Source organism: Sprattus sprattus, assembly GCF_963457725.1.
Source record: "Sprattus sprattus genome assembly, chromosome: 10".
NCBI classification, from domain to species: Eukaryota; Metazoa; Chordata; class Actinopteri; order Clupeiformes; family Clupeidae; genus Sprattus; species Sprattus sprattus.
The window spans coordinates 32,267,593-32,294,188 of record NC_137908.1 but is presented as its reverse complement, the minus strand read 5'-3'; the positions used below and the strand labels follow the sequence as shown (position 1 = coordinate 32,294,188).

Sequence of the window (26,596 nt, the reverse complement as noted above, 5' to 3'; positions counted from 1 at the left end):
AAGTATAGAAACCACACACACTTTTTGAATGCTAAACTCACCTTTTTGGAGCAAACACCTTTGTTTACAAGGTTCAGAGTAAAAAAGAAAACTTCCAAAATATTTACAATGTGTTTTTGTACAAAGTTTGAGCACCTCTAAAACTAGATTTCATTTTAGTGTCTTTATATTTCATTTTAATACAAAACTTTGTTTTACTACAATCCTTTTACTCTCATTGTATTATTGCTGAGTTGTTCTAGAATATAATCATAAATGCCACTTTTGCCTCATGGGTTTTAGTTAGATAAAATATACAAAAATATCAGGCATGGCAAACTACCTAACAGAGTCAAAAAAAGCCCTTGGGGTTGGAAGTGTTAAACTGGCTTGCACCTGTGCTTCACTGACACCTGCGCCAAACCAAGGAACCTCTTCTCTGTCCCTCTCAATTTAACTGTAACTAGGAACATTAAGACACCTTCCATTCTCTACTTTTTTTTCTCTCCATCTCTCCATCTTTCTCTCTATCCCTCTCAGTCTACTTTCTCTCACACTCAATCTCTCTTCTTCACTCCATTTTTATCTCCTTTTTTCAATATTTTCACTCTCTTTTTCTCTTTATCCAGAGCCACTCTTGTTCACTCTTCTTTCCTTCTTCCACTCTTCTTTCCTTTCTTCTTCCACTCTTCTTTCCTTCTTTCACTTTTCTTTCCTTTCTTCACTCTCCTTTCTTCTTTCCTTCTTTCACGCTTCTTTCTTTTCTTCTTTCCTTTCTTTACTCTTCCCTTTCTTCACTCTTCTTTCTTTTCTTCTTTCCTTCTTCCACTCTTCTTTCCATCTTCCACTCTTCTTTCCGTCTGTCACTCTTCTTTCCTTTCTTCTTTCCTTCTTTCACTCTTCTTTCTTTTCTTCTTCCTTTCTTAACTTTTGCATTTCATGCACTGGTATTTCCTTCAGGAAATGCATTTTCTAGTTGCTTATGATGCTAAGGATCATTATTCAAGCTTGTTGTCAGCAACTGCAACATTCCAAGGATTTAATTGGATGTTAATGTCATAACTCTGATCGAATTGGGGATCATCATGCTTCAGTTTGAGTGATCATTAATATTTCATTTAGACTTCCAAGACACATTCCATTTATATTATATTATATAGCCGTTGGTTGAATATTTAGCCATGGTTTTATCCAGGGTACTTTTTTACCAACCAGCCTGTCAGTCATTAATCAGATACACTTCAGCAATCCCATGCATGGCCCAGGGAAACGTTTGTGTCAGAGCAACTAATCCAAGCTGATATGAGCACATCATAGGAAATGGGCATTTTTTTTCATCAACTGCCTTGGTGTCACTACAAGAGTGGCACAAGCAAGATTTAATCTGGCAGATTATGCTGTTCATGTGGCGCTTTAGACAAGTCCGCGGGCAAAACACATCAGAGTATTTGTCAATGTGGCTGAAGTGGAGAAGCTGGGCCAATCATTGCCACCTCGCTCCGTGAGGTTTCTTACTGTGCGTCAGCAGTAGCTCAGAGCACTGCAGCGATTTTAATGAAGGTCGAGCCCCACAGTCCTCTGACCCATAGCTCTTTCAAGCAGCCACAATGCTAAGATAAAGATTGTCACAAAAGATAGAGCTTGTGTATGGAAGGTGTATCATGTGTAGGCATGGCTGTGTGTGGGATGAAAAGGTAGAGCTCTGAAAATGTATTCCTGGCCAGACTGGGTTATTAGGATAGATATCACATTTTGTCAGTCCCTCTTGGGCAACAGCTTATGCAGAAATACTATGCCTTGTTATAGTAATGTTATAGGAAAATTCATAATAAAGACTTAATGGAAATTTCTGTAATTCCTTTCCAATAGCGTAGTTAGTCACTGTCATGGGGGTGAGTCAGATGTGAGACACTCCAGGAATATCTCAGATTTGTAATGTATTCATTCACCAGACAAAATCTTGCACCGGAGGACATATGATCGTCCCTACAGATGAATATGTGCTCTGGCTGCCATGCCATCGAGCCGGGCTCTTTGATGTGACGTTCAGGCACCCTGTAGACCCGGATTCGAGTACTGGTCGGGTGACCATGCTTTCCCTTCGCTACACTTACACATAATTCGAAAGGGTAATAATGCAGAAAATGGCCTTGGCATTTACTCTGGGCTTTTACTGTCACTTTTAAAGACTTTGACAGAAGGTATAAACTAGGGATGCACCGATACCACTTTTTTACAAACCGATACGAGTATGAGTATTTTTATTTGTGTACTTGCCGATACCGAGTACCGATACCGATACTTCCTAGATTTGGTTTCCATGAAATATTTAATTTTACCCTCTGCAGAATATGTCAAGCCTATAGTACAACAGAAGGCTATCCCAAGCCAAAAATGAACAGAGCTTTCTGGTTTTAACAAAATAAAGAGTCAATATCATCACATTAGACAAAATGTAAATATAACCAGATAAAGGCAATTCAATTTGCTGCATAGTTAACAACACAGTCTGCTTAACAAAATGTGAACAGAACTATTCCTGGATAAGCATATGAGCACAGTTCAGTTACAAAAGAGTCTCCGGCTCAAGTACAAACGATCACCTATGTGGCACTATAAGTCTGTCTCTCTTCCTCCCCTTCTCTCTGTCTGTGTGCGTGCGCGTTTTTTTCGCGTTTTGGTCTCTTGCGCCCCTGGCATGAGGGAACTTTGTGCGTCTTCAGATGTTTAATCAAATTGCTTGTGTCAAACGAAGTACTTTCCTTTCCGCCCCTCGACACTGTAGCAGTGCAGATCTTCACTGTGCCTTACTCCTGTCGTCATCATTTATCTTAAAATGCGCCCAAATCGCCGTTAAGGCAGCAAAACGGAATTGGTAATAGCTAAAGAGATGCTAATGGCTAAATTTAGCGAAATCTGTTGACATATACCTACTTTGACACTATGTCAAACTTCCCAACACAGTCAAACATCAAGCAAGTGCAACACACGACAAAACAAGACGGCAAATAAGCTACTTACTAGTAGGGCAGAGAGTGGTAGGTCAGTTAGGACAACAAATCACATTTTGTGTCCGCATAGCGCGACCAGTTTGATGTAGTGAAATACTGTTAAGTGTTATCAGCAGTGTTGGGGAAGTTCACTTTCTACATGAACTAGTTCAGTTCATAGTTAACAATTTTTTTTAAATGAACTAGTTCAGTTCAGAGTTCATAATTCAAAATGTTTAACTTAGTTCACAGCTACAACAAAATTAAGAAGTTCTGTTCTTTTTTTCAATTTGTTGCCAGCTATATTTTTAAGCTCTATCTGTCTGCAATACCGCTCTCGGCCTCTATGCAACTTCGGCGCTCTCACACCTGCCAGGCATAGACAGTAGAGGAGAAGAAAGCACACGCGTTCAGACGCAACACTGGGTATCGGTGATTCAAAACGAGTATGAGTATTTTAACGAAGTATCGACCCGATACTGGTATCGGTATCGGTGCCTCCCTAGTATCAACAATAGCTGTCATACCTGCTAAGATCTGGCATCATGTAGCAGGTCCAGTACTCAGCACTGTCTGACTGATTGACGGCGTGCAGGGAGGCCAGCCAAACTGGTGGCTTTGGATGTCAAAAGGACAAAAAAGTTTTTGATTACAGCAAAATAATAAAAAACACCCCAAAGTACCACCAAGGGTTTGTAAGACCTGGGGGGAAAAAGAGTGTAAATTTGAAGGGGCCCAAAACAATGACGCACACGCGCACACACACACCCACACACACACACAAACACACACACGCACACACACACACACACACACACACACAGGAAATTAGCTCTGCACTGATACCAAGAGCTTGGAGTTTCCACATCATAACAGTGATCACTGGAAATAAATTCAGCACACAGACATCTGATGGAAACGCGCTAATGACACTGGAGCATATTTTGAGAACAGTATAGTAACTGTCAGTATTACACTTCACCAGTGGTTTTAACGCCACTTCCTTAAGCTTTGCTTAAATCAGTAGCTACGTGCTGCTTCCGAAATCGTTTAGATATCCCGTGTGTCGTTTGCGGGCACACTTCTAGAGAGCATTGGTCTAACCTAGGGTTAAATCATATTTTGTAAAAGGTAATTCAGTGTACGTGATGGCGTCTGTAAAAGAGTTTATTGATAAACCTGATGTGGCGTTACTGAAACAGTTAACGAAGGATCAGCTGGTCGAGGTAGCCGCTCATTATAATATTACTCTTACTTACGATGTACGGCGTAAAAAGCATACCACGTTGAGTGCCTTAATTACTGGTCTAGTTGAGGAAGGTATCATTCCTAGATTAGATGAACCACTTGAGCTTCACTTTGTCCACTTCGAGCGCGTCGCGACTTCGTTGTCTTGGCCCAGGTTTGCTTGGCCGCTCCTCCTCCAATGTGTGTTGGTAGGGAGGGCCCAGCAAGTCTACTCCTTACTTTCGGTGGAACAGAGTGCAGACTATGAGGGAGTAAAAAGCGCCATCCTGCGAGCGTATGAGCTAGTACCCGAAGCCTATCGGTTGCGCTTCAGAGACTTTCGCAAAGCCGATAAACAGACTTTCGTGGAATTCGCTCGAGAGAAAGAGCAGCTTTTTAAACGATGGTGCGCTGCACAGAATGTGGGTGATTACGAGCAACTCTGTCAGCTAGTCCTGATCGAGGAATTTAAAAACTGTCTCCCCGACACCGTCGCTATGTATGTCAACGAACAAAGAGCTACGACCCTTGAGAAAGCCGCTGTTTTAGCGGACGAGTTCGTGCTCACGCATAAAGTAGGGATGCGCGACCGGCTGCGGAAGACTGAGACCTCGCACAGAGTAAGCTCGCTGTCTGGGGGTAGCCCACGCCAAACTGATCGTTTCCAGAGTCCGAGCTCCGACGTTAAGTGCAATTACTGCAAGAAACCCGGTCACCTAGTGGTGGACTGTCTGACCCTCAAAAGGAGAAACGCCAAGGGTACAGGGTTGATTGTCACTGAGCGAAAAACTTTACCGTCTGCGAGCAAGGGTGTCGAGAGTGATCAGTCGGAGGGTTACAAGCCATTCGTGCGCTTGGGCTACGTTTCGCTTTTAGGCAGCGGTAAACCAAAACCTGTCAGGATTCTTCGCGATACAGGCGCTAGCCAATCGATGCTACTAGAGGGAGTACTGCCCTTATCTAACAAGACTGCACTAGGGAGTAGCGTATTGGTACGTGGTATTGGTATGACTTTCATTCCAGTTCCTCTTCACAAAATCCAGCTCGAGTCTGACCTTGTCTCCGACTGCGTCGTAGTGGGAGTACGACCGTCTTTGCCAGTGCCAGGCATCGATTTCCTTCTCGGCAACGATATTGCGGGTGGGGATATTTGGGGAAAGTCTGTTAAGTTACCCGAGGTCGTTTCTGTACCACTGTCCTCTAACCGGGACGAGTGCGGTAAACTGTTCCCGAGTGTTTTCCCGTCTTGCGCTATCACCCGTTCGATGTCCAAGCAAACAGACGCGACCGGTGCCAATGTCTTTGATGATTTACAGAACACCTTTCTGGCAGATCTCAATTTGGCCCCGTCAAAAGTAACTGTTAAATCTAACATTCCTCAGTCTGTGCCGTCTACTGTAAGCGGTGATACGAAAAGTCATCAGTTGACTCAAACTGCTAAAGTTCCGATTTCCAGAGCGGAATTGGTTGAAGCCCAAACGAAGGATGTTACGCTCGCTTCGTCTATTGCGTCGGCTTATCCTTCCCTTGATCTTGTGTCGCAGCCTCAAGGCTACTTCTTTCGCGACGGGGTTCTGATGCGAAAATGGAAGCCTCGCAACGTCCCAGATGATTGGCAGGTAGTGTCGCAAATCGTCGTGCCTACTGGTTATCGAGGGGAAATACTCAAATTAGCCCACGACGCTGCTGCAGGACACTTAGGTGTCACTAAGACATATGATCGCGTCCTGCGTCATTTTCATTGGCCTGGACTTAAGAGAGACGTTCGGCATTTCTGTAAAACGTGCCATATTTGTCAGCTCATAGGCAAGCCGAATCAAAAGATTCCTCCCGCTCCGCTGTTTCCGATCCCTGTGATCAATGATCCATTTGAGCACATAATCATCGATTGCGTAGGTCCTCTCCCACGTTCCACTAGTGGTTACCTCTATCTGTTCACTATTATGTGTGCTAATACCCGCTTTCCGGAGGCCGTGCCTCTGCGGAAAATAACAACTAGAGCCGTGGTGCAAGCCATGATTAAGTTCTTTTCGCTCGTCGGACTGCCCAGGGTGGTACAAAGCGACAGGGGAACTAACTTTACTTCTCGTGTTTTCGCCCGAGTTCTCAAACAGCTCAAGATCGAGCACAACGTTTCCAGTGCATTCCATCCCGAAAGCCAGGGAGCATTGGAGAGGTATCACCAAACGTTTAAGTCAATGCTCAAGGCTTACTGTCTTGAACTAGGGGCGAGCTGGGAGGAGGGAGTTCCCTGGTTGCTACTGGCTTCGAGAGAAGTGGTCCAGGAGTCCACTGGTTTCAGCCCGGCTGAGCTAGTGTTCTGCCACACGCCCCGCGGCCCGCTGGCCGTTCTCAAAGAGGCCTGGTTAAGTGAGTCCAACCCCCGAAGTGTGCTAGATCACGTCGGCGACATTCGGTCACGTTTGTTTACTGCGCGTGAAATGGCGAAAACGCACCTCCGAGGTGCGCAATCAAAAATGAAAAGGTGGTACGACATCAAAGCGAAAGAACGCGTGTTTAAGCCGGGTGACAAGGTGCTCGTGTTGCTCCCTGTCCCTGGTTCCTCCTTGCAATCTCGTTTTAGCGGTCCATACACCGTCGAACGGAAAGTGTCTGATCGTGATTATGTGATCCAAACACCGGATCGACGCCAAAGCTCCCGTATGTGTCATGTAAACATGCTAAAACCGTACTTCGAGCGAGAAAGCGATACTGCGGCGCTCTCCGGGGTCCTGAACCCGGATCCTCCGCCTCCTAAAGTAACACCTGTTATGTTGTCGTCTTTGGTGGGAACCGAAGAAGATGACATAACAGACCCGAGTAGGTCTGTCCCTGTGGGCAGGCTTAGCAACTCTGAAATGCTTGCAAAACTCCCAGAGTTTTTGTCATATCTGTCGCCTAGTGAGAGTGAGGATGTCCAGCGGCTTATATGTGCTTTCGGAAATCTTTTCGGTGACGTACCGTCGCAAACGAATGTGCTCGAGCATGACATCGATGTTGGGTCAACTCCGCCGATAAAACAACATCCCTATCGGGTTAACCCAACACGAGGCAGAGGGAAACAATCTGGCCTAGTTACAGAATTAACTCGACGATAGTCCGTGCAGAAGCGCAGAGAACCATCTGATTTACCTACGAGCAAGCAAGGGGAACTCCAGGCACTAGTGCTGGGTTCAGCTATGTTATGGCTCAACATGTACTCGACTTCACGTTGCAGAAGTGCCCTTTTCGTTGGGTTAACCCGATAGGGATGTTGTTTTATCTGCCTCGTGTTGGGTCAACTCCGCCGATAAAACAACATCCCTATCGGGTTAACCCAACGAAAAGGGCACTTCTGCAACGTGAAGTCGAGTACATGTTGAGCCATAACATAGCTGAACCCAGCACTAGTGCCTGGAGTTCCCCTTGCTTGCTCGTAGGTAAATCAGATGGTTCTCTGCGCTTCTGCACGGACTATCGTCGAGTTAATTCTGTAACTAGGCCAGATTGTTTCCCTCTGCCTCGTGCGGATGACTGTGTAGACAGGGTGGGGGCTGCTGTCTATGTCAGTAAGTTCAACATGCTTAAAGGTTACTGGCAAGTCCCGTTAACCGCTCGCGCCAGAGAAGTCTCCGCGTTTGTAACTCCCGACTCATTCCTAAGTTATCGCGTCATGGCGTTCGGAATGCGAAACGCTCCTGCGACCTTCCAGAGGCTCGTGAATATTGTGTTAAGTGGCATGTCTTGTTGTGAAGCCTATCTTGATGACATCGTACAGTCAGACATGGTCGCTACACATGAGTCAAATGCGTGAGCTGTTCCAGCGGCTTTCCGATGCGAATCTCACACTGAACTTAGCAAAATGCGAGTTCGCGAAAGCAAAGATTACCTACTTAGGCCATGTAGTTGGTGGGGATGAGGTTAGGCCAGTGGAGGCTAAAGTTTCAGCTATCCTGGGGTTCCCTGCGCCTGATGACCGACGCGGTCTGAGGCGGTTCTTAAGAATGGTAGGATACTACCGTAGCTTTTGCCAAAACTTTTCGTCCGTAGTCTCGCCTCTAACTGACTTACTCAGTCCTAAGGTTCCGTTTGTGTGGTCTAAAATGTGTCAATGTGCGTTTGAGACCGTAAAGGGTCTTCTCATTTCCGCACCCGTATTGCTAGCCCCCGACTTCAGTCGACCCTTTAACATCGCGGTCGATGCGAGTGACGTAGGTGCGGGCGCTGTCCTCCTTCAACGTGGTCCTGACGATGTCGAGCATCCCGTGTGCTACTTTTCTCGAAAGTTTAATCAACATCAGCGAGTATATTCTACTATTGAAAAGGAAGCACTTAGCCTCGTCCTCGCAATCCAACAGTTCGAGGTTTACCTCGGCTCGTCGTCGTATCCCATCACGGTCTACAGTGACCACGACCCGTTGCGCTTCCTCAACAAAATGCGCAACTCTAACCAACGCCTTATGCGTTGGAGCCTTATCCTCCAGCCATACGACCTCGAGATAGTGCATGTGCGCGGGGCAGATAACATCTTGGCTGATGCATTATCTCGTGGGCATTAGGTTGAGGGAAGGGGTTATTTCTTTTTGCTTCCTCTCTTGTGATGTCTAGGCTTTGGTTATGGCCATTTGGGTTTATTCTCTTTAATTAAACCGTCCTTACGTGACATGCCGGGAAAGTGTCCCGGGAAAACGCCTAATTTTTGTGAACATCTAAAACTTGTGTGTTTGAATGTGGATGTATTCCTCCTGTACCTGCAGCTAATTTATGTTGGCTAGAGCCACCATTTCGGTGAGAGGGTGTTACGGACGCTCATATTTTTGTGGTTTATTTTTAGCACCCCCTGCTGGGGCAGTTATTGCGTTCACCCTTTTTGTCCGTCTTTTCCAGGCTGATTGCTGTGTCTATCAGGCGCACCTGGCGTTCCCTATTTAAGAGCCCAGTTCCCACCTGAGCTGTCTCTCTCAACCACCAACGGAAGGATTGCGTGTCTGGTCTCGGCTTCGCCACCGCCTCCGTTAAACCTTTTCAAATTCGCTCTCCTGCGTGAGAGCTTACCTTTTTTTGGCCTTCGGGTCTTTTGGTCTTGTGCGGGAATTAATAAATACCCCTGGTTAACTCTACCTCTCGCCTGGACCTCAATTCTTTGTTTAGTGCCCAAGGTGGGCCGTAACAGGTGGACAGTAACGAAGTACATGTAATTCGTTACTGTACTTAAGTAACATTTCCATGTATCTGTACTTTACTCAAGTACATTTATTTGGTAAGACTTTATACTTTTACTTCACTCATTTAAAGCGAAAATTATTACTTTTCACTTCTTTACATTTACAGAAACACTCGTTCCTTACTCGTACCTTTTTTATTTTTAATAAAATACCAAAAGGTCAAAGTGTATCGCGACTATAACCAATCAGCGGCAGCGCCCAGCGCACGATTATCTGCTGAAGTTAACAACAGGTGTCGTCCTGATTGAACCTTGTTGTATTCTCAGTTCTTGTAACAATGCTCAGAGCCAGCTTTGTTACAAGTGGGGGCTTGACTAAACTACTTGTAAACCTTGTATTCGTGGCTGGAGAAGTTTTTGTTGGTTCGCACGCAGGTTTCCTCGTTGGATTCAGCCTAAAAATCTTTGTGTTATTTCTAAAAACTCCTTAGTTAGGTTGCATCGTTTGGAAAGTATAATTTTTCGTGTGATATTGATTGTAAAACGTCGTTTTTGGTTTTGTGTAACGTCGTCGCAGACACGGGGTACGTGGTCAGAGCGGTTGTCTCGGGGGCACATTCCAGGGTTCAGTTGGTTTCATTTTGAGGCTTTCTGGACCGCTGGGCTTTTGTTGCGTGCATAAGTACCCGTACCCGTGTGAAGATAGGTCTACGACTTATTTAGAATTTACTTGTTAGAGGGAATTTTTTGACTGTAAAGTATTGGATAATCGTGTTTGTTGGCAGAGATGGGCGAGGTAGAGGAATTAATCGAAAGTCCCTCTTGGGATCTATTTAATGGTCTTACAAAAGATCAATTAGATCGGATTGCTACGCACTACGAAATTGACGTGAGCAAAGGGGACAAAAGACAAAAACGCAATCTTAAAAAAGCAGTAAGTGCAGGATTACTTTTGAAGGGGTTCTTAGATAAGGATACTGGGGGACTTACTCCCTCTCCTAAGAGAACGCCTTCTACGTCTCAGGTACTTTCTCCACCTCCAGGAGGTAGTTTCACTTATGATGAGCAACACGAATTACTTCGTCTCCAGTTAGAGCACAAGCACGCTGATCTTGAAATGAAACGGCTAGAGTTGATTGGTGCTGGAAAGATGAGGCCTGATAATTCTCTCGAGGCTCCTCCTCCCAAATTTCATATTTTGGCGAATTTGCGTTTGATGCCTCCGTTCAATGAGAGCGATTTGGAGTCATTTTTTGATTTGTTTGAACGTGTGGCGGATGCACAGGACTGGCCAGATGCAGATCGCACCCTGATGCTGCAATGTGTGTTCAGGGATAAGGCCCAGCGGGTATATTCTGCTTTGTCACTTGAAGACAGCCGTGAGTATATGAAAGTCAAATCTGCGGTGTTGAAAGCCTACTCGCTGGTTCCGGAGGCTTACAGGCAACGCTTCCGTACCTTAAAGAAACGTTGGGACCAAACTCATGTGGAGTTTGCGCAGGAATTAAAACTGCAATATCAGCGTTGGTGCTCTGCCTCTGATATTAACACTCTAAGGTCTAAGGCCTTTTAGACTTTTCTAAGTTGTCTGACATGCCTTGATGTTTTTGTACATTTTGCTTAACTAAAAACATTGATGCACAAATGGAATATATGATTATATTCTAGAAGACCTCAGCAATAATATTAGAAAAGGGTTCAATGTTTCCGTGGTTGTTCTTTTTATGTCTCTAAGACGAAAACTCAAAAAAAAAAATATCCCGGACGAGGGATATAGACCTTTTAGTGTTAAAGACTATGATGATTTGTTTAATTTGATTTTGGTTGAGCAATATACGAATACTTTGTCTGCGCAACTAGCCACGCACATTGGGGAACATGACTTGGAAAATGTTTCTGAGGCTGCAGTACTAGCAGACGATTACGAACTGAGACATAAGTTGCGGGTGAGTCATAGAAGGCCTGACTGGTATCAGGGTGGTGCAGGTGGTCCTGTGCCATACCCACACGAGGTTTATCCTGCCGTCCACCCACCTCCCGTTGAGGGGGAGGGGTTGCCTGCTGGCAGACAAGAACCTGCTACCAGGGTATGTAATTATTGCTTTGGCAAAGGACACTGGAAGGCAGACTGCCCTGTCCTTAGGCAAAAGGCTAAACCGCGTGCTACCCCTGACAGGTCTGCTGGTCCTAGCAGTTTTTTAGGTGTTTGTAGGATATCAGAGGATGATTGTTTGGTTCAAAGCTAGTATTTGCCTTTTATGTCTGAGGGTCTTGTTTCGTTACCTGGAAGTACAGACACGGTTCCAGTTAAAATACTGAGGGATACTGGTTCGTCTGAGTCCTTCGTGTTAGGCTCCGTTCAATAGCCAGTCTTACACTGGAAAAGCTGTCTGGGTTTGTGGTTTTTGGTCCTAGCACATTTTGTCTTCCACAGCATAGGGTGAATTTACAATCACCGCTAGTGCATGGGAAAGTAACCTTATGTGTGTGCCCAACTTTGCCTGTAGAAGGTGTTGCGGTCGTGATTGGGAACAATTTGGCCGGAAGCCAGGTGTTTGCCAGTTCCCTACCACCTCTTGTGATTTCAGAGACACCCTCTCTCCCTGAGGAGCATGCTGTTCTGGCAGGGAACCCCCCTGGGGTCTTTGCTGCTTGCGTGAACACACGAGCTGCCCTCCGCGCTGCCAAAGAGCAGGATGTGGATGGGGAAGCTTGTGGTTCTCCGGAGTCCTGGCTCTTGGGGGAAAAACTTCCCCCATTGGTGTCGCGGGAGGAGCTCGCACATAAACCAAAGACAGCTCTGTCTTTACAGCCCTTTACAAAGAACGGGAAGGTGGGTAGGCCTGTGTTAATGGCTGGTTTCCCAGGTTCCTTTGGTTCCTCTCCTGACCCCTTAGACGGTCTTGAGGAGGTGGGAGACCTGCGATGGCCAGTGGTGTTGAAAACAAGGGTGCCGAACTGTGAGTCTATCCACAATGTAAAGCATGTCCTTGTTAAGTGCGTCTGTGGAAATGTTATGGCAGGTGCGCTTTTGCGCCCTCCCGATTAAAAGTTTGTTTTGTCTGTCCTCTAACCTGTTTGGTCTTGTCTTCAGCCTCCCAGGGCCGGGATTCGCTGGTGCTGCAAGAGACACTTTGGGTTGGGTTAGAGGGATAGGTATTTGGTGTTCATGTCACTTTATTAGATAAGTTGTCACCTAGGATAATGGTGGTGGTTGTGAGTGATTGCTTGGATAGCTATGGGGTCGGAATTAATTGTTTGATTGATTATATGTAGATGTACTCGGAGCGTTGTATTGTGCTAAACTTTGTAAGTGGGAGGGTGTGACGAACCCCTTTGGGCTCGTCTGCTCTTCTCCGCCTTGACTGTGTTTTGTGGTGGTGCCTGAATGTGTATGGGTGCAAGTTGAGTGCGTGGGTTGCTGCAATCAGTCTGTCTTCCAGGTGCGGGTGATCAACCAGCGTGTCACGGCGCTTTAAAAGCGGGCACTTTCCTGGATTCGCGGAGGAAGAGAAGGAGAGCAACCTGCTATAGAGAATTGTGATCTTAACTTTGGAAAATCGTGTTAATTAAACCCTATTCTTTGGACAACCTTGTTGTATTCTCAGTTCTTGTAACAAGGCCCAGAGCCAGCTTTGTTACACTCAGTTAGTCAATGTTCACCACCAACAAAACTCTGTTTTTGCAGACATTTAGATACTCTGTTCAAAACAGTAACCCTAACTATACAAAATGATACGCTTGAAATAGGACTTAAGAATTATAATCAATTTAGGGGACAATGTATTGTTTTTGTTTGGCACTTTGTTACCTTCTATGCCTTGGCACTTTGTTACCTTCTATGCCAGTGGTTCTTAACCTTATTGGAGGTACTGAACCCTGCAAGCTTAATCAGTGCATTCACCGAACCCTTCGTAATTGGAAAAATAAAATATGATTTCTTCAAAACATAGGTATTAAGGGTGTGAATCTCTCATGAAAAAGACGATCCGATTTGTATCTCGATACATGGGCACGATACGATACAAGAAAAGATGCATGTTGATAAAAAAACGATTCAGTGCGATTCGATGCAGTTCAATGCAGTTCAATAATTGTAAACAATTAAGCGTTATGAAGAAACAGTGGACCTCATTCTCGAATGTTTTCTTAACTGTGTTCTTAAATACCTTGTTACCAACTCTGAAAGACTAACCTAAGAAAAGATCTCCGCCGGATTTATGAACGCCTGGATAGGTGTTCTTAAACCGCCAACGTTTTCTTCGCTGTGCACTGATTCTTGAATTGAACACGCTTTCTCATGCACCTGAACTTGCATACAGAAACGCCAGCTCCTTATAAGGGCATGCAATCTCAATGTGTGCACACTCCACAGGCAACGCGAAAGCAACTTCAGACTGATCAAAATTATGTCAAAGCGAGCACCGGTAAACCCAGACCTAATTTCACCAGTGCAGAGGTGGAGGTACTGTTGCAAGATGTAGATGTGTCCATTCTATTCCGCTTTATCCACGCAATTGATTTGAATGCAAATCGGGCAAAGACCGGTTCATGTAGAGGACAGCTCACTATCAGACTGAGAGGAGGAGGCATTTTTAACGGGACTTCACGCATCGATGTTAGTGTATCTTACTCGCTAAAAAAGGATATAATTTTTTACACCCCTAATAGGTATTATTAGTGCACAAAATGAACCAGGCATCAGTTGCACACAAAATCACTGTGTTCAGAGGAAGAACTTAACCAACAAAACATGAATTTCACACAAAAACATAACTTAATGAATATTTACTGCAAATCAATGTGACTTCTGCTGTTGCCTTTCAGAGACAAGTTCAGAAATGCACATTTTTACTAAGCAACTAAATATTTGTAGTCTAACACAACGAGGAAAAATTGTCGGCAGCAAGTCTTGACCCCAGCCGAACCCCTGAGAGTGACTCAACGAACCCTTGGGGTTCGATCGAACCCAGGTTAAGAACCACTGTTCTATGCAAAAGTGATCATATCTGCATTGAAATGTGCATGTATAAAGGGAAAATATAGATGTAGTTTTTGCTGAATTGATTTTTCCACTATTACTGACTACAAATACAGTAAATCAATCACACTCAATATAGGTATCTACAGTAGTGTGACAGGAAAACCAACAGATCAAACAGTTTGTTCTTGGGGTCATGATAGCCTCTTGGTTTGAAAGTTATGGGGCATGTGGGATTGCACTGGAAATGAAACGCATCTGCAGACATTTTGTTGTAGTATACCACAGAAATTGTAGCCTACAGCTGTTATAAAGCATACTGCAGATTGCACACACACACACACACAGTTTACTTCTTTATTTGGATTTGATAAATAAGTACATATCATGTCAAAATCTCGCTTAGAGGAAGTATTAAATTGCAGTCAAAGTTTCAGTCTATATTGTTCATTACAGGTAAAGTTGACACCTGCGCTTCCAGATGAAGAGGCTACCAATTACTGCTGATGTAGAGCAGTATTTTGTGAAGTGTTTTGCCCTTTTCTGAGAGAGTCCACAGATTTTCAGGCCTCACGCACACGTCATATGCTTATGACCTAAGCTACCAAATACAGTATCAAGGCAATGACTGTACATGAGTAGCCATGGTTGGTAAAACATTACTTAATGGTTGGTATTTTAACAGTTTTGACACATAGCAGGTGTCCATGTATGCGACATAAGAGCAACTCATTTAAATGATTCTGATTGCTTTGTTCTTTTCATCAATTGACACAAGGTCTGGTGTATTTAGGATATGCTTAGTGGCAGCTTTCATTGCGTTCCGCTGATCTTGGGGAATGGAGAACCAGTATGTTCTTACTGACTCGTTGATATGGATTGTTGTGAAGTTGGTGTTATCACGGAGCTTCTTTACGCCCAGCTCCACAATTTGGTCATGACACGCGTTATATAGTCCTTTGTAGGCAGGTCAGGTGAGGATATGGGCAATGGATTCCCTCTGTTGGTTGTGGTGTAGCAGACAGAACGGCCCATGCTTGGATGGAAACCATGTTGCTAAGTTGGTGTAACCGGTGAAAACTTCTGCTTTGTGTAATTGATTTGATTCGTGGACAACTGTTGCAAGATGGATATTTATTCACCTTGTAACAGGTTGCAGGGTGGGCAGTGCAGTAAACTGAGGAATCAGTCACAATTGGCAATTAAAAGAAGGTTTTTAATTCGGTTTTCTCACTGAAACAGGTACAACTCAGGCATCACTTCAAACTCAGGCAAAGGTTCTTCCAATACACCTTTAAAGTCCAAACACAAAATGATCTTTCCCCCTCTTCCTTCAGGGTTGTTTCAAATAATCATAAACTTCAAACTTCTTTCCTTGTCGGTCAGTTTCCAGTGGGCAGTCCGGTCATTTCAGGCTTGGGCTTATCCTTCTCCCTTCCTGTTGTGCTTTACTATGCGCTTTACTAAGCGCTTCCGTAAGCACTTCCACGCACGCTCCAAACGCAAGCCAGGCCTGACTGGCCTTTCTTCGGATCACTGGCCTCTCCCCAGCCCAACCCCATATGGCATCCCCTCCCCAGCCCACTAGATACATAAACATCACTCATTCTTACAAATGACATTGATTGATTTGTTTATTTATTTGATGAAGAGGAATAGTGTGCATTAATAAACATTAAAATGTAAATGCACCCAATTGTAGCCAAAAGGCTAGTTTTCATTGGCAGTCCCCCTGCCAGATTGAAACTGGCTAAAGATAGGTAAGAATTACAGCATAACATTGGGGAGGGGAGGAGAGAAAAGACAACACCTAGACTATGCTCCTAGAGGAGTACAGTGTGGGAACAGTGGGGCGTGGGATGTGACCGAAGGTGTCAGCTTGGGGTGGAGCGTAAACAGTGACTGGAGAGAATTCCCTTTATAGGAAGGGGCAAAGCGCTCACTGAGGGATGTTATTGTATGATCGAGAAAGGGGATGACTACATTTCGCTGGTAGTACTCTCGAGGAGTCGTCGCCATGGCATTTGCTCGGTGCTGTTGTCGAGCCGCGATACGGGGCATCTCAGCAGCACTGCCAACCTTCTCGGCCATCCGAAGGCTTTGCTTGAAGATGTGTTCAAAGCCTTTGTCAACATCTTCCCGTTCCTTCTGGTAGATTGAGAGAACTTCTGTCACCATGCCGTGGGCCTCTACAATATCAACCACCCTTCCCTGCAACTTCACCGTCATCCCTGCTAGGTGTGAAAGGTATTGGTAGATGATCAGGAATACTATGATGAACTCATAGGAGGTGATGCTCTTCAGAATTTGATGAGCATCACTACGGTTACCGGGGTCCCAGTCAGCATAGGTGTCGCCGTACTTTTCCAGGTGACGACTGTAGGCAATCATCTCCAGGGTTTCTACGATGAACACATATGCCTGTTAGAAATGCTGATAGGCGCCGTGACGCTCTGCCCAGCGGGTTTTGCAGAGATAAAGCAGAGGCTTCCTCTTGACTTCATTACCAAGGTTGTGCTTGATGACCATCTCAAGTGCACCGTTTCTCTTTGGGCTGTTCAGGAAATATCGGCAGCAATCCCGCAGACGGTCGATTACGTTTCGATTTGAGGCAAGGCATACGACTTACTTATCACGAGGTTGAGACAGTGCCCGTTGCAATGGACATATGTCGCCAGAGGAGCCACCTCCTTTATTCGCGCCTGCACACCAACAGATTTGGATGACATGTTGCTGGCACCGTCGTATCCCTGCCCTCGCATGTTACCAGTGGGGATATCACTCTCCGTCAGGAATGCCAGTATAGCATTTGCAATACTTTCCCCTGTTATCCTATCGACTTTAACGAACGTGAGGAACTCTTCTCTTATGTCCTTGTCGACAAATCTTGCGCAGATCGCCAGATGTTCTGCGTTGTGGGAGGTAACCTCATCTGCGAGAATGGTATAGAAAGGCGCCGCATTCAGCTCTTCCACAATGCCTCTAAATATCATATGCTTCCCCATAACTTCCAGTATCTCGTTTTGTGTTTGAGGGGACATGCAGGTGGCAGTTTTCATGACAGGTGCTTCGAGGTGCTTCCGAAGAACTTCGTCCTTCACAGCCATCAGCTTTAGCAATGCCAAGAATTTCCCAGGGTTGCCAGGAGAGTCTAAGTGTTCCTTGTCACCACGTAACGCAATGCACTGCCTGCCACAGAAGAGTACTGCACTTGATATTGACTTCAGGACCTCTCGGTTGTTCCGGATGTTAGCTGCCTTTCGTGCATCCATCTGGGCGATGATGCTGGTGTGTGGTTGCTGTACTGTTTTCTTTAGCATTGCAGCCTTTTCCATCGCTTTGTTGTGATATGTGCAGTGCTCGTGATCCTTCACTTTTTCAGATTTTTTTGTTCCATACACGAAACGGTTTGGTAACAAACTTTCCCTTTGAGGGCTCACCAGAGAATATCGCACATGGCATACAAAACACACCGTCTACTTTCTCGCTATATACCATCCATTCGTGGTCTGCAAGCCATGTGTAACGGAAAGAGTGATTACAACCGCTGAGTCGGAAATACTTTATCTTTGGGTGGTTTTCTGTGGTGGCACAGGAAGTTGTATTTCTGGGCTGTCGTTAAAGCCTGCATGTTGTTGCAAAACTCTGTAGGCGACTTAGAACGGAGGTACATCTCACCAATGTCGACAATGTTGCTGTCTCTGTCATCATGATGACAACTGACTTCGCCACTTACCTCCTTAGTGCTACTTTGAGCGTGTGGTGCGAAGTGGATTTCACTAATCCCAAGTTCGCGTGCTTCCGAAGTTGATGGCTGAGCTTCCGAAGTTGATGGTTGAGCTTCCGAAGTAGACGGCTGAGCTTCCAAAGTTGACGACTGAGCTTCCGAAGTTGGCGGCTGATCAAAATCGTGGTCATCAGCTTTCCTTGTTTTTGTCGGTAGGAATTTGTCGAGCTTGAAGCATTGAGGTGCTGCCCGTTTCCTCTCTTGTTCCCTCTTCTCTCGTCGCCCCATGAGGATTCACATGTGACAAGATATCACAACTGGAATAATAACAATAATAGGAGGCTGTACCTGTGCACAGACACGGACTCACTTAAATATTCAGGACTATAGGCAACTGGTTGATCACTAACACAAGATGAAGGACAGAAAGTGACGCTTCTCGACACCTCGTGTGTGGAGACACCTCATCAAATCGGAGTCTGATGATGAGTGAACTCAGATGTGGGCTGTACGATATTAGAGGGGGGAGGCTGGACATCAAATTATTTAATCCCTGGCCCATACAAAATTTCATGGTCCCGATTGTTGAAAAGATTAATAGAATGAGAGTCATTTTTTATAGTCGCAAAACGCTGAACTTCAAACTTAAACCCTGAATCATTTTAGTGCAAATTTTTAAAATGACCCGGGTCAAGAGAATTTTCTATGGGCTTCAGAGGAATCCCCCTAGACAACCTGCCCTTCCCAGCCCTTTCCCTGCCATATATAGCACTGTCCCTAATCAAGAGCACATGTTGCGACATCATGCTCTCCTCAGTGGTAGTATATTGTTTTGTTTGCAAAGGAAGGAGGCCTACACGTGTCCCAGATCCACTCCCAATTGCTTCCCGCCTGAGTACTATAGCCAGTGGGCTGTCAAGCAGGATAATTTGATAATTTTGATTGAAATTTTTTTTGGTACCTCCCAGTGTGTGGGGGGGTTCGTCCCAACCCCCCGAACCCCCCCGGCTACGGGCATGTAACACTAAACCTTATTCAAAATGAAGATGCTATAATAAAATCAATAGGCTACATATAACCATTATTATCAATGAAAACTATCAGGACAATGAAATGAGACAAAATCCCAATAAAGTGAAATTTTCCTCTATAACCTTCTAACATAAGCAGTCTGTCAACCCTAGACAGCCCAGCAATAGAATGTTTACGTCAAAATTCATAATGGACTCTCCTAATCACAACACGCACATCAGAGCTTAAATACCGCAGCAGAGGTAGTGTACAGCAGCTAGCCACAGCGGCAGCAGCAGCAGTGGGATAGCAGCGGTAGCCTAGCAGCAGTAGCAACAGTCCCGGTGATCTAGCGAGCGTATATCTGATGAACCGACGGTCACGGCACCAATGTAACCGGTGTAAACTTCTGCGTTGTGTAATTGATTTGATTTGTGGACAACTGTTGCAAGATGGATATTTATTCACCTGTACAAAGCACACCAACAGAACATAGTTTGGTCTCCAGCTTCCTAGCTTCACTTAACATGCTCATTCCAGCATAAATCAAACAGGCAAATACAAACAGACATGTAATATATACATAAAGAATATGTACATTAAGAAAGATCATTGAAAACGGTATCACACCTGTTCAAGCACACTAACAGAAACAGTTTGGTCTCCAGCTTTCTAGCTTCACTTATAAATGCTAGCCCCCACATGTAGCAAAAAGGAAAATCATAAAAACAATATGTCAAAAGGTTATTTCTTATAAATAGTTTAGATATAATACATGTAATAATATTGAAACTCCACCACCTGCCTCATTCCAGCATAAATCAAACAGGAAAGAGGAAGGGTGGAGAGAGGAACAATTCAAGGGGAGGCAGGGGGGCTAACAGAGACCCCCAAAATCAGTATGCATGTGATATCAAAATTAAAGATAAAAAAGAAACTGAAATACAGGTTATTTGTGCAATTATTCAATCTGCATTTCTAACCTGTTCCACTGGCTTGTGTTGGTAATACCTAAAGACGAGTTTTTATTATAGACGACACACACGCACGCACACACAAACACACACACACACACAAAGTCAATGCATTGTAGCTGGCCAATTGGCTGCTGGCCAACTGCCAGTCTGAGTTATCGATGATACCATTTTGAACACAACCTGCCTCTTCTACCACTCACTCATTCATTAACTAATGGAATCACTAAACTAATTAATAACGATGAAACCATTAAGCAATCAAAAAATGCAGATCTTAACTGTAACTGTCACTCTAAATGATCACAGAGGACAAAGAAGAAGAAGAAGAGATGCATTTTTGAACCCAGTGTGTGAGGTGAATACCAACTATGAGTGGCAGTGTTGTCTTGGATTCACCATGACTGATGTGGTGTCAAGATGCATCATATAGTTATTTCAGTCAGGTCCACCCTCTTCAAGTGTCTCTTCATCGGCTCTTATGGTTGCACTGCAAAACAGTGTTTCTTCCAGAGTGGCTTTGTTCCAGGTTATGTCCAGCTTCTCATATCTGTCTGTGTGTGTTACACTGAACTCTGAACTGAATTGATGAACAAAACCCCCATGAAAGAGACGACACAGATCTAATGTAAATTACCACAATTTCATGTAGGAGTGTGGTGAACACATAAGTAACTGTTTTACCTCAAATTAAGAAACAACATTTCAAAATAAAAGAATACTGTACAACAACTTGAGATTTTGGGTTCACCTAGAATTTAATTTTTTTAAAGTATGATTTCTGGGCTTTTGCCTTTTAATTAGAAAGGACAGCGAAGGTTTGGCAGGAAATAAGCTGGAGAGAAGAGGTGGTGAGTGAAATCAGGAAATGACCGCAGGCTGGTTTCGAACCCGGGTCCCTGTGGTCGTTCAAGCCCATTCATGGTCGGGGCTGCTGCTTGCGCCATAGCTCCACTGTCACCTAAAATGTCTTATAACAAAGTGAGAAAGTGTGAGAAAGACACACAAACACAAAAGGGCATAATGAATTGTGTGAAAACTGTGCTGTTTACTGAAAGCCTTAATTTTCCCACGCTACTCTAGGTGCCTCAGATACTGGAAGTGAAAAGGCTACTGGGTCCCAGAATACATTGTTGACAACTCCCAAGGTTCCATCGCCCTCCACTTACCCAGTCTGCCCTCACAAAGACCACCATGGCCACTGGCAGCCCTGAGGATATCTTCCTAAACATCTCTAACAGCAGTGCCTACAGCATCAACTTCTGCAATACCTCAGGGAATGACAGTGCACTTGAGACTTTGGAGGAGATCGTGCTCCACTGCCTGGGGCCGCGCAGGTCTCCATTCTTCCTGCCAGTGACTCTCACCTACCTGTTGATCTTCATGGTGGGCGTGGCGGGCAACCTGCTCACCTGCACGGTGATCGCCAAGCATCCGAAGATGCGTACCCCCACCAACCTGTACCTGTTCAGCCTGGCTGTGTCAGACCTGCTGGTTCTAATTCTAGGCATGCCACTGGAGACCTATGAGTTGTGGCAGAACTACCCGTTCATCTTTGGCGAGGGCGGATGCATCTTCAAGGTTTTCCTCTTCGAGACGGTGTGCTTCGCCTCGGTGCTCAACGTGACGGCACTGAGTGTGGAGCGCTACATGGCCGTGGTGCACCCTCTGCGCACGCGCTACACTGTCACCACGCGACACGCCCAGCGTGTCATCACTGCCGTGTGGTTGGGCGCCGTGCTCTGTGCCCTGCCCAACACCTCGCTGCACGGCATCCACTACCTCGAGCTGGACGGCGTGCCCGTGCCCGAGTCGGCCACCTGCTACGTGGTCAAGCCACTATGGATCTACAACCTGGTCATCCTGGTGACCACCATCTCCTTCTACTTTGTGCCCATGACGGTGATCAGTGTGCTGTACATGGTTATCGCTGTGCGGCTGGGCCAGGAGCAGAGGTCGCTAGGGGGCAAGTCGGGCAAGAGCACCGGCATGGATGTCAGCTGGACCATCCACGTGGAGGGAGGGAAGAGGAGGCAGGTCACTAAGATGCTCTGTGAGTTCCAACCTCTCTCTTTCTCTCTCTTACCACTCTGCTTGATTGCCACAGTCTAGATCCTGCTACTGTTCCAAATAGATGCCGCCTTGATCCTGGTTTTGTGCTTATTCAACACTGTCCCTCCTTGCACCTACAACTGTAGCTGGATAGATACTGTAGAATGTGCATGGTGTTTTATGTGTTGTGTTTGATAAGGAGGCCACTGCCATGACCCCCATAAGGAAGACACAGATTCAAAAAGAGGACATGACTACGTAAAAGTCTCGAAATGAAAACTGTAACCTTAACAGTAGTTGTAATAGGACAAGTGTAAACAACTAACCCATATCAGATATTATTTTTACTAACATTTCTTGAAGTACAGAAGGGTTATTTGCACAGAACAAGTGAGTACTTCAGAAAGGACTGGCTGACTGTATGTAGATACATATTAAATTCTAACATCCCAGGGGCCCTAATAAATCGACACCAGATAATGATTTGACATGATTTATTATTTTATTCTGCTGATGTAAGTGATTCCTAGGATCAGGTTAATAGTTATATAATAACTAGGGCTGGGCAACGATTACAATTTTTAATCGCGATTAATCGCATGATTTCCATGATTAATCACGATTAATTGCATTTGTCCGATAATGAATTAAAAAGTAGTGTACAGTGCACTTTTATTTTAATGTTCTGCCATATGAACGAAAGTGCCATAACATGTGTTGTGCAAACACTTTTAACATCAGCAGGTAAATAAAATATTCAGTGTAAATCTCAACTTAAACAATGTTATCAAAGCAAATACAAAATTCAAATGAATGTTTAAACTAAACTGGCCACAAAATCCTGAGCAACAATCATCTCATTAAAACAGGCAATTTAGGTAATAGCAGAAACATTTTACTACAGGGAGCAGCATAACCAGTCTATATTCAGTACCAAATGTCCCTGTTAGAGTGAGAAACCAGAAAACACTTTCAGTGCAGTTTTTATATAGTAGCAGTTACTACTAGCCTACAGAAATATTACTTGTTTAAACAAAATTCAAATTATTGTATTATATTAGTAATATTCCTATATTATAAAAGTATACATGTATCTCATGTTGCCATTCTGTATGCTGAGTAAATTGATTATATATTGATTTAACATAAATTACATTAATACCTTGCATGTGTGTGTATTTATTTATTGCACCTATCTGTTCTGTTTAATGTTTTTTTCATATGAAAACCCATAGTTATAATTGTAATGATTATTATAATGATTCATAAGTATGCAGTGTCATAACTACATCTCTGACGTTTATAATAAACCAAACCGTTTAAAAATCGGTTGAAAATTGAGCAAGTTATGGTTATTTAAAAAGTACATGTACCGCTACCAACCAGAGATGCGTGGATGGGCTATTATTTCATCCGCAACCGCATCAAAAAACACATGATCCGTCCGCCATTTTTCAAACAATTTTCAAAACCGCACCCATCCGCCATCCGCGCCTGTTGTTTTTAGGTACAGGCGCTGCTGACGAGAGGCTAGAAAGTTCTTGCCTGTTCTTGAAAGGAGACTGATCCAATGCCGCAAAGATATTTAAAGGATAAAGTCCCTAGTATGATAGCCTATTGGCTATGTTGTAGCCTATCCCAAGAATATTATCAGTGAAGTGACGTCTGTCTCCGATCGATGCACAGGCTTTGCAAAATGAAAGAATTAAGGAAATGCCGACACGAGCCTATTAATTCCGAAATTTCATCGCATTGTAGTAGGCTATATACTGTAACAACCCCAACACTTGCCTGCTTGCCTGAGGTTTGTAAAAGACCATAAGGATTGAACCAAAGCGGACTGGAGGGTCTCCTAGTTCAATTTTCAGCTTTGCCCAACACATGGTCGTCTGATGGTTAGACGGAGACCTGGAGAGGCCTACAAGCCACAGAGTCTTGCACCTACTGTGAAATTGGACTCATCAGAGAAGACGAACTAGGTGACCCTCCAGTCCGCTTTGGTTCAATCCTTATGGTCTTTTACAAACCTCAGCCAGGCAAAGTACAACGTTGTCCCGGAAGAAAAACTTGCTTCCTTTTGCTCTGACAATGTTCCCCAACTCTGAGAAGTGTTTTTTCCAGCAGGGCAATGCTCCATACCACACAGCCAGGCCAGTAAAGGTGTGGATGGAGTATCACCAAATCAGGACCCTGTCATGGCCAGCCCAATTTCGAGACCTGAATCCCATAAAAAACCTCTGAAATGTGATCAAGAGGAAGATGGATGGTCACAAGCCATGAAAAGAAGCCGAGCTGCTTGAATTCTTGCGCCAGGAGTAGCATAAAGTCACCCAACGGCAATGTGAAAGACTGGTGGAGAGCATGCCAAGACACATGAAAGTTGTGATTTTAAATCAAGGTTATTCCACCAAATATTGATTTCTGAACTCTTCCTAAGTTAAAGCATTAGTATTGTGTAGTTTAAAAATGAATATGAGCTTGTTTTCTTTGCATTATTCGAGATCTGAAGACACTGCATCTTTTTTGCTATTTTGACCAATTGTCATTTTTCTGCAAATAAATGATCTAAATGACAATATTTTTATTTGAAATTTGGTAGGAATGTTGCCAGTAGGTTATAGAATAAAACAAAAATGTACATTTTACTTTAACACATACCAATAAATAGTAAAACCAGAGAAACTGATCATTTTGAAGTGGTCTCTTAATTTTTTCCGCGGCTGTATATCTATGGTTTATCCGTTTCCGGTTTTGCTGAAGACTTTTACAAAATAAAAGCCTTTGAGCAAAATAGTAAAACCTGCGTTAACACGCGATAAAATAATTGTCGGCATTAAATAATTGATGAATTAACGCGAGATTAACGTTTTAACTTGCCAGCCCCAGCCCTATTAATAACATACAAAAAGGTGGACAATCAATTGGCTTATGGCTAAGTCGGGGTTGGAAGATACTGTCTGACCAACTAAAAGCTGGATGTGAGGCCACCCTGTTGATCCACAGTGTCCAGATTCTGATAGTGCTTGTGGGGAGCGCTGGGGTAGAGGTGAGTAAGAGGAAAATGATGGACAGCATAATCAGCTCATCCAAGTTTCATTCGGAATATTGTGTTGTTCTTTTATCAAGCTGACAAAACAACATGATATTCCCATTCTCCACCTGAAGCCTGTTTCTTTCTACGAAGACAGGACGTTTAGAGTAGAAGGTTAAACACACCAAACCCAAGTAGCCACAACAAATCTGGTGGGTTTTGAAGCATGTGGATTTGTAAATAAAAGAATGGGTACACTTAGTTCATCACCACTGACACACTGGAACAAGTTCATTGTGAAATTGAAATATCTTAATAATAATGCCTTTATCCACTATGGGATCTCCCAGTATTGAATGGCATATCTGTAGCTGAAGCTGATGGACTCTTTTCACAACAAGTCGGTCATATATAAAACCATCTTCTTGTTTGCCTTTATGCTAGGCGGGTAGATGAAATTCATGCCTTGTCAATTAGCCCTGAGTATATGAGTTGGGGCCCCGAGGATAGTCATGAAACCTGGCTGGAAAAGCCTCAGAAAAAAGAGAATGGCCATTGAGAACGTCATGAGATGTTTACTGGTTTATACTGTACGTACCTCGTGGTTGGTCACTTAATGACAGAAGTTTATACATATATGTTTATAAACCAATGCACATGAGGACTTCCACTAATCTATTGATTGTCAGTCTTCCACTTCTTTAAAGAACCACAGTTATACTATATGTAAACAGCAGTTTTACATGTATTTACCACAGATAGGCCTACGTATGAATTTCTGTTGATTACCTTGTGATACCATAATCATGTTCATTATCGCAGGATACTGCGATATAACAAATGGGTCTTGATGCCCTCTTGGTCACCCCAGAACCTGAGATAGTGGAGCTACCCTCAGTTTTTTACAATCTCGCCAGAGCACATATAGATTTGGGGCTGGAGTCGGAGAGTCTGCCCGACTACTCCGACGAACATGCCTCAGGCGTGGAGGAGGAGGCGCATATGGAGCTGGATGTGGCGCCGCGGGCTAGCTCGCCCCCGGTTACATCCACCATGCTCGCCACCTCGGCCCTTCTCCCTCCCCCACGATGCGCCCTGGCCAGAGAAACCCTCCTGCCCACGCGAATGGTCAGGCATCAGGCGGCTCTGGTTGAGAAAGCCTATTTAGTGGCTGGGCAGGTGGCCTGTTCTACGAACACGCTGCGCTACTACAGCGCTACCAGGCGAAGCTCCTGACTGGAAGCATTGCTAGGGAGCAGTCTTGAGACTGTAGTAGAGCTCTGTTGCGCGACCGATATCTCACTGCGTATCACTCGCTGCATCTCCCAGGCTCTGAGTCATGGGAGCGAGCGTGGCAAGCTTGGATGCCTCCATGGATTAAAGTTTTCCGTCGCTATGACGGATTTCCGTCAACTCGGATCGCATAAGGCCAAAAATGAGATCAATTCAGATCCGAAGAGAAAAAAAAAATAGGGGGAAGG

General features: G+C 44.4%; 1 protein-coding gene across 1 annotated transcript in view; it reads left to right on the top strand.

Moving 5' to 3' along the window:
• Positions 1-21,226: 21,226 nt before the first annotated feature.
• The window catches only part of nmur3 (neuromedin U receptor 3), a gene marked incomplete at both ends in the record, with an annotated part of 28,170 nt that continues 22,800 nt past the window's right edge, over positions 21,227-26,596 (top strand). Inside the window, one exon of the mRNA XM_080846144.1 lies at positions 21,227-22,085. Within this exon, the coding sequence (XP_080702270.1) occupies positions 21,227-22,085 (859 nt within the window). The remainder of the gene's footprint in view (positions 22,086-26,596) is intronic.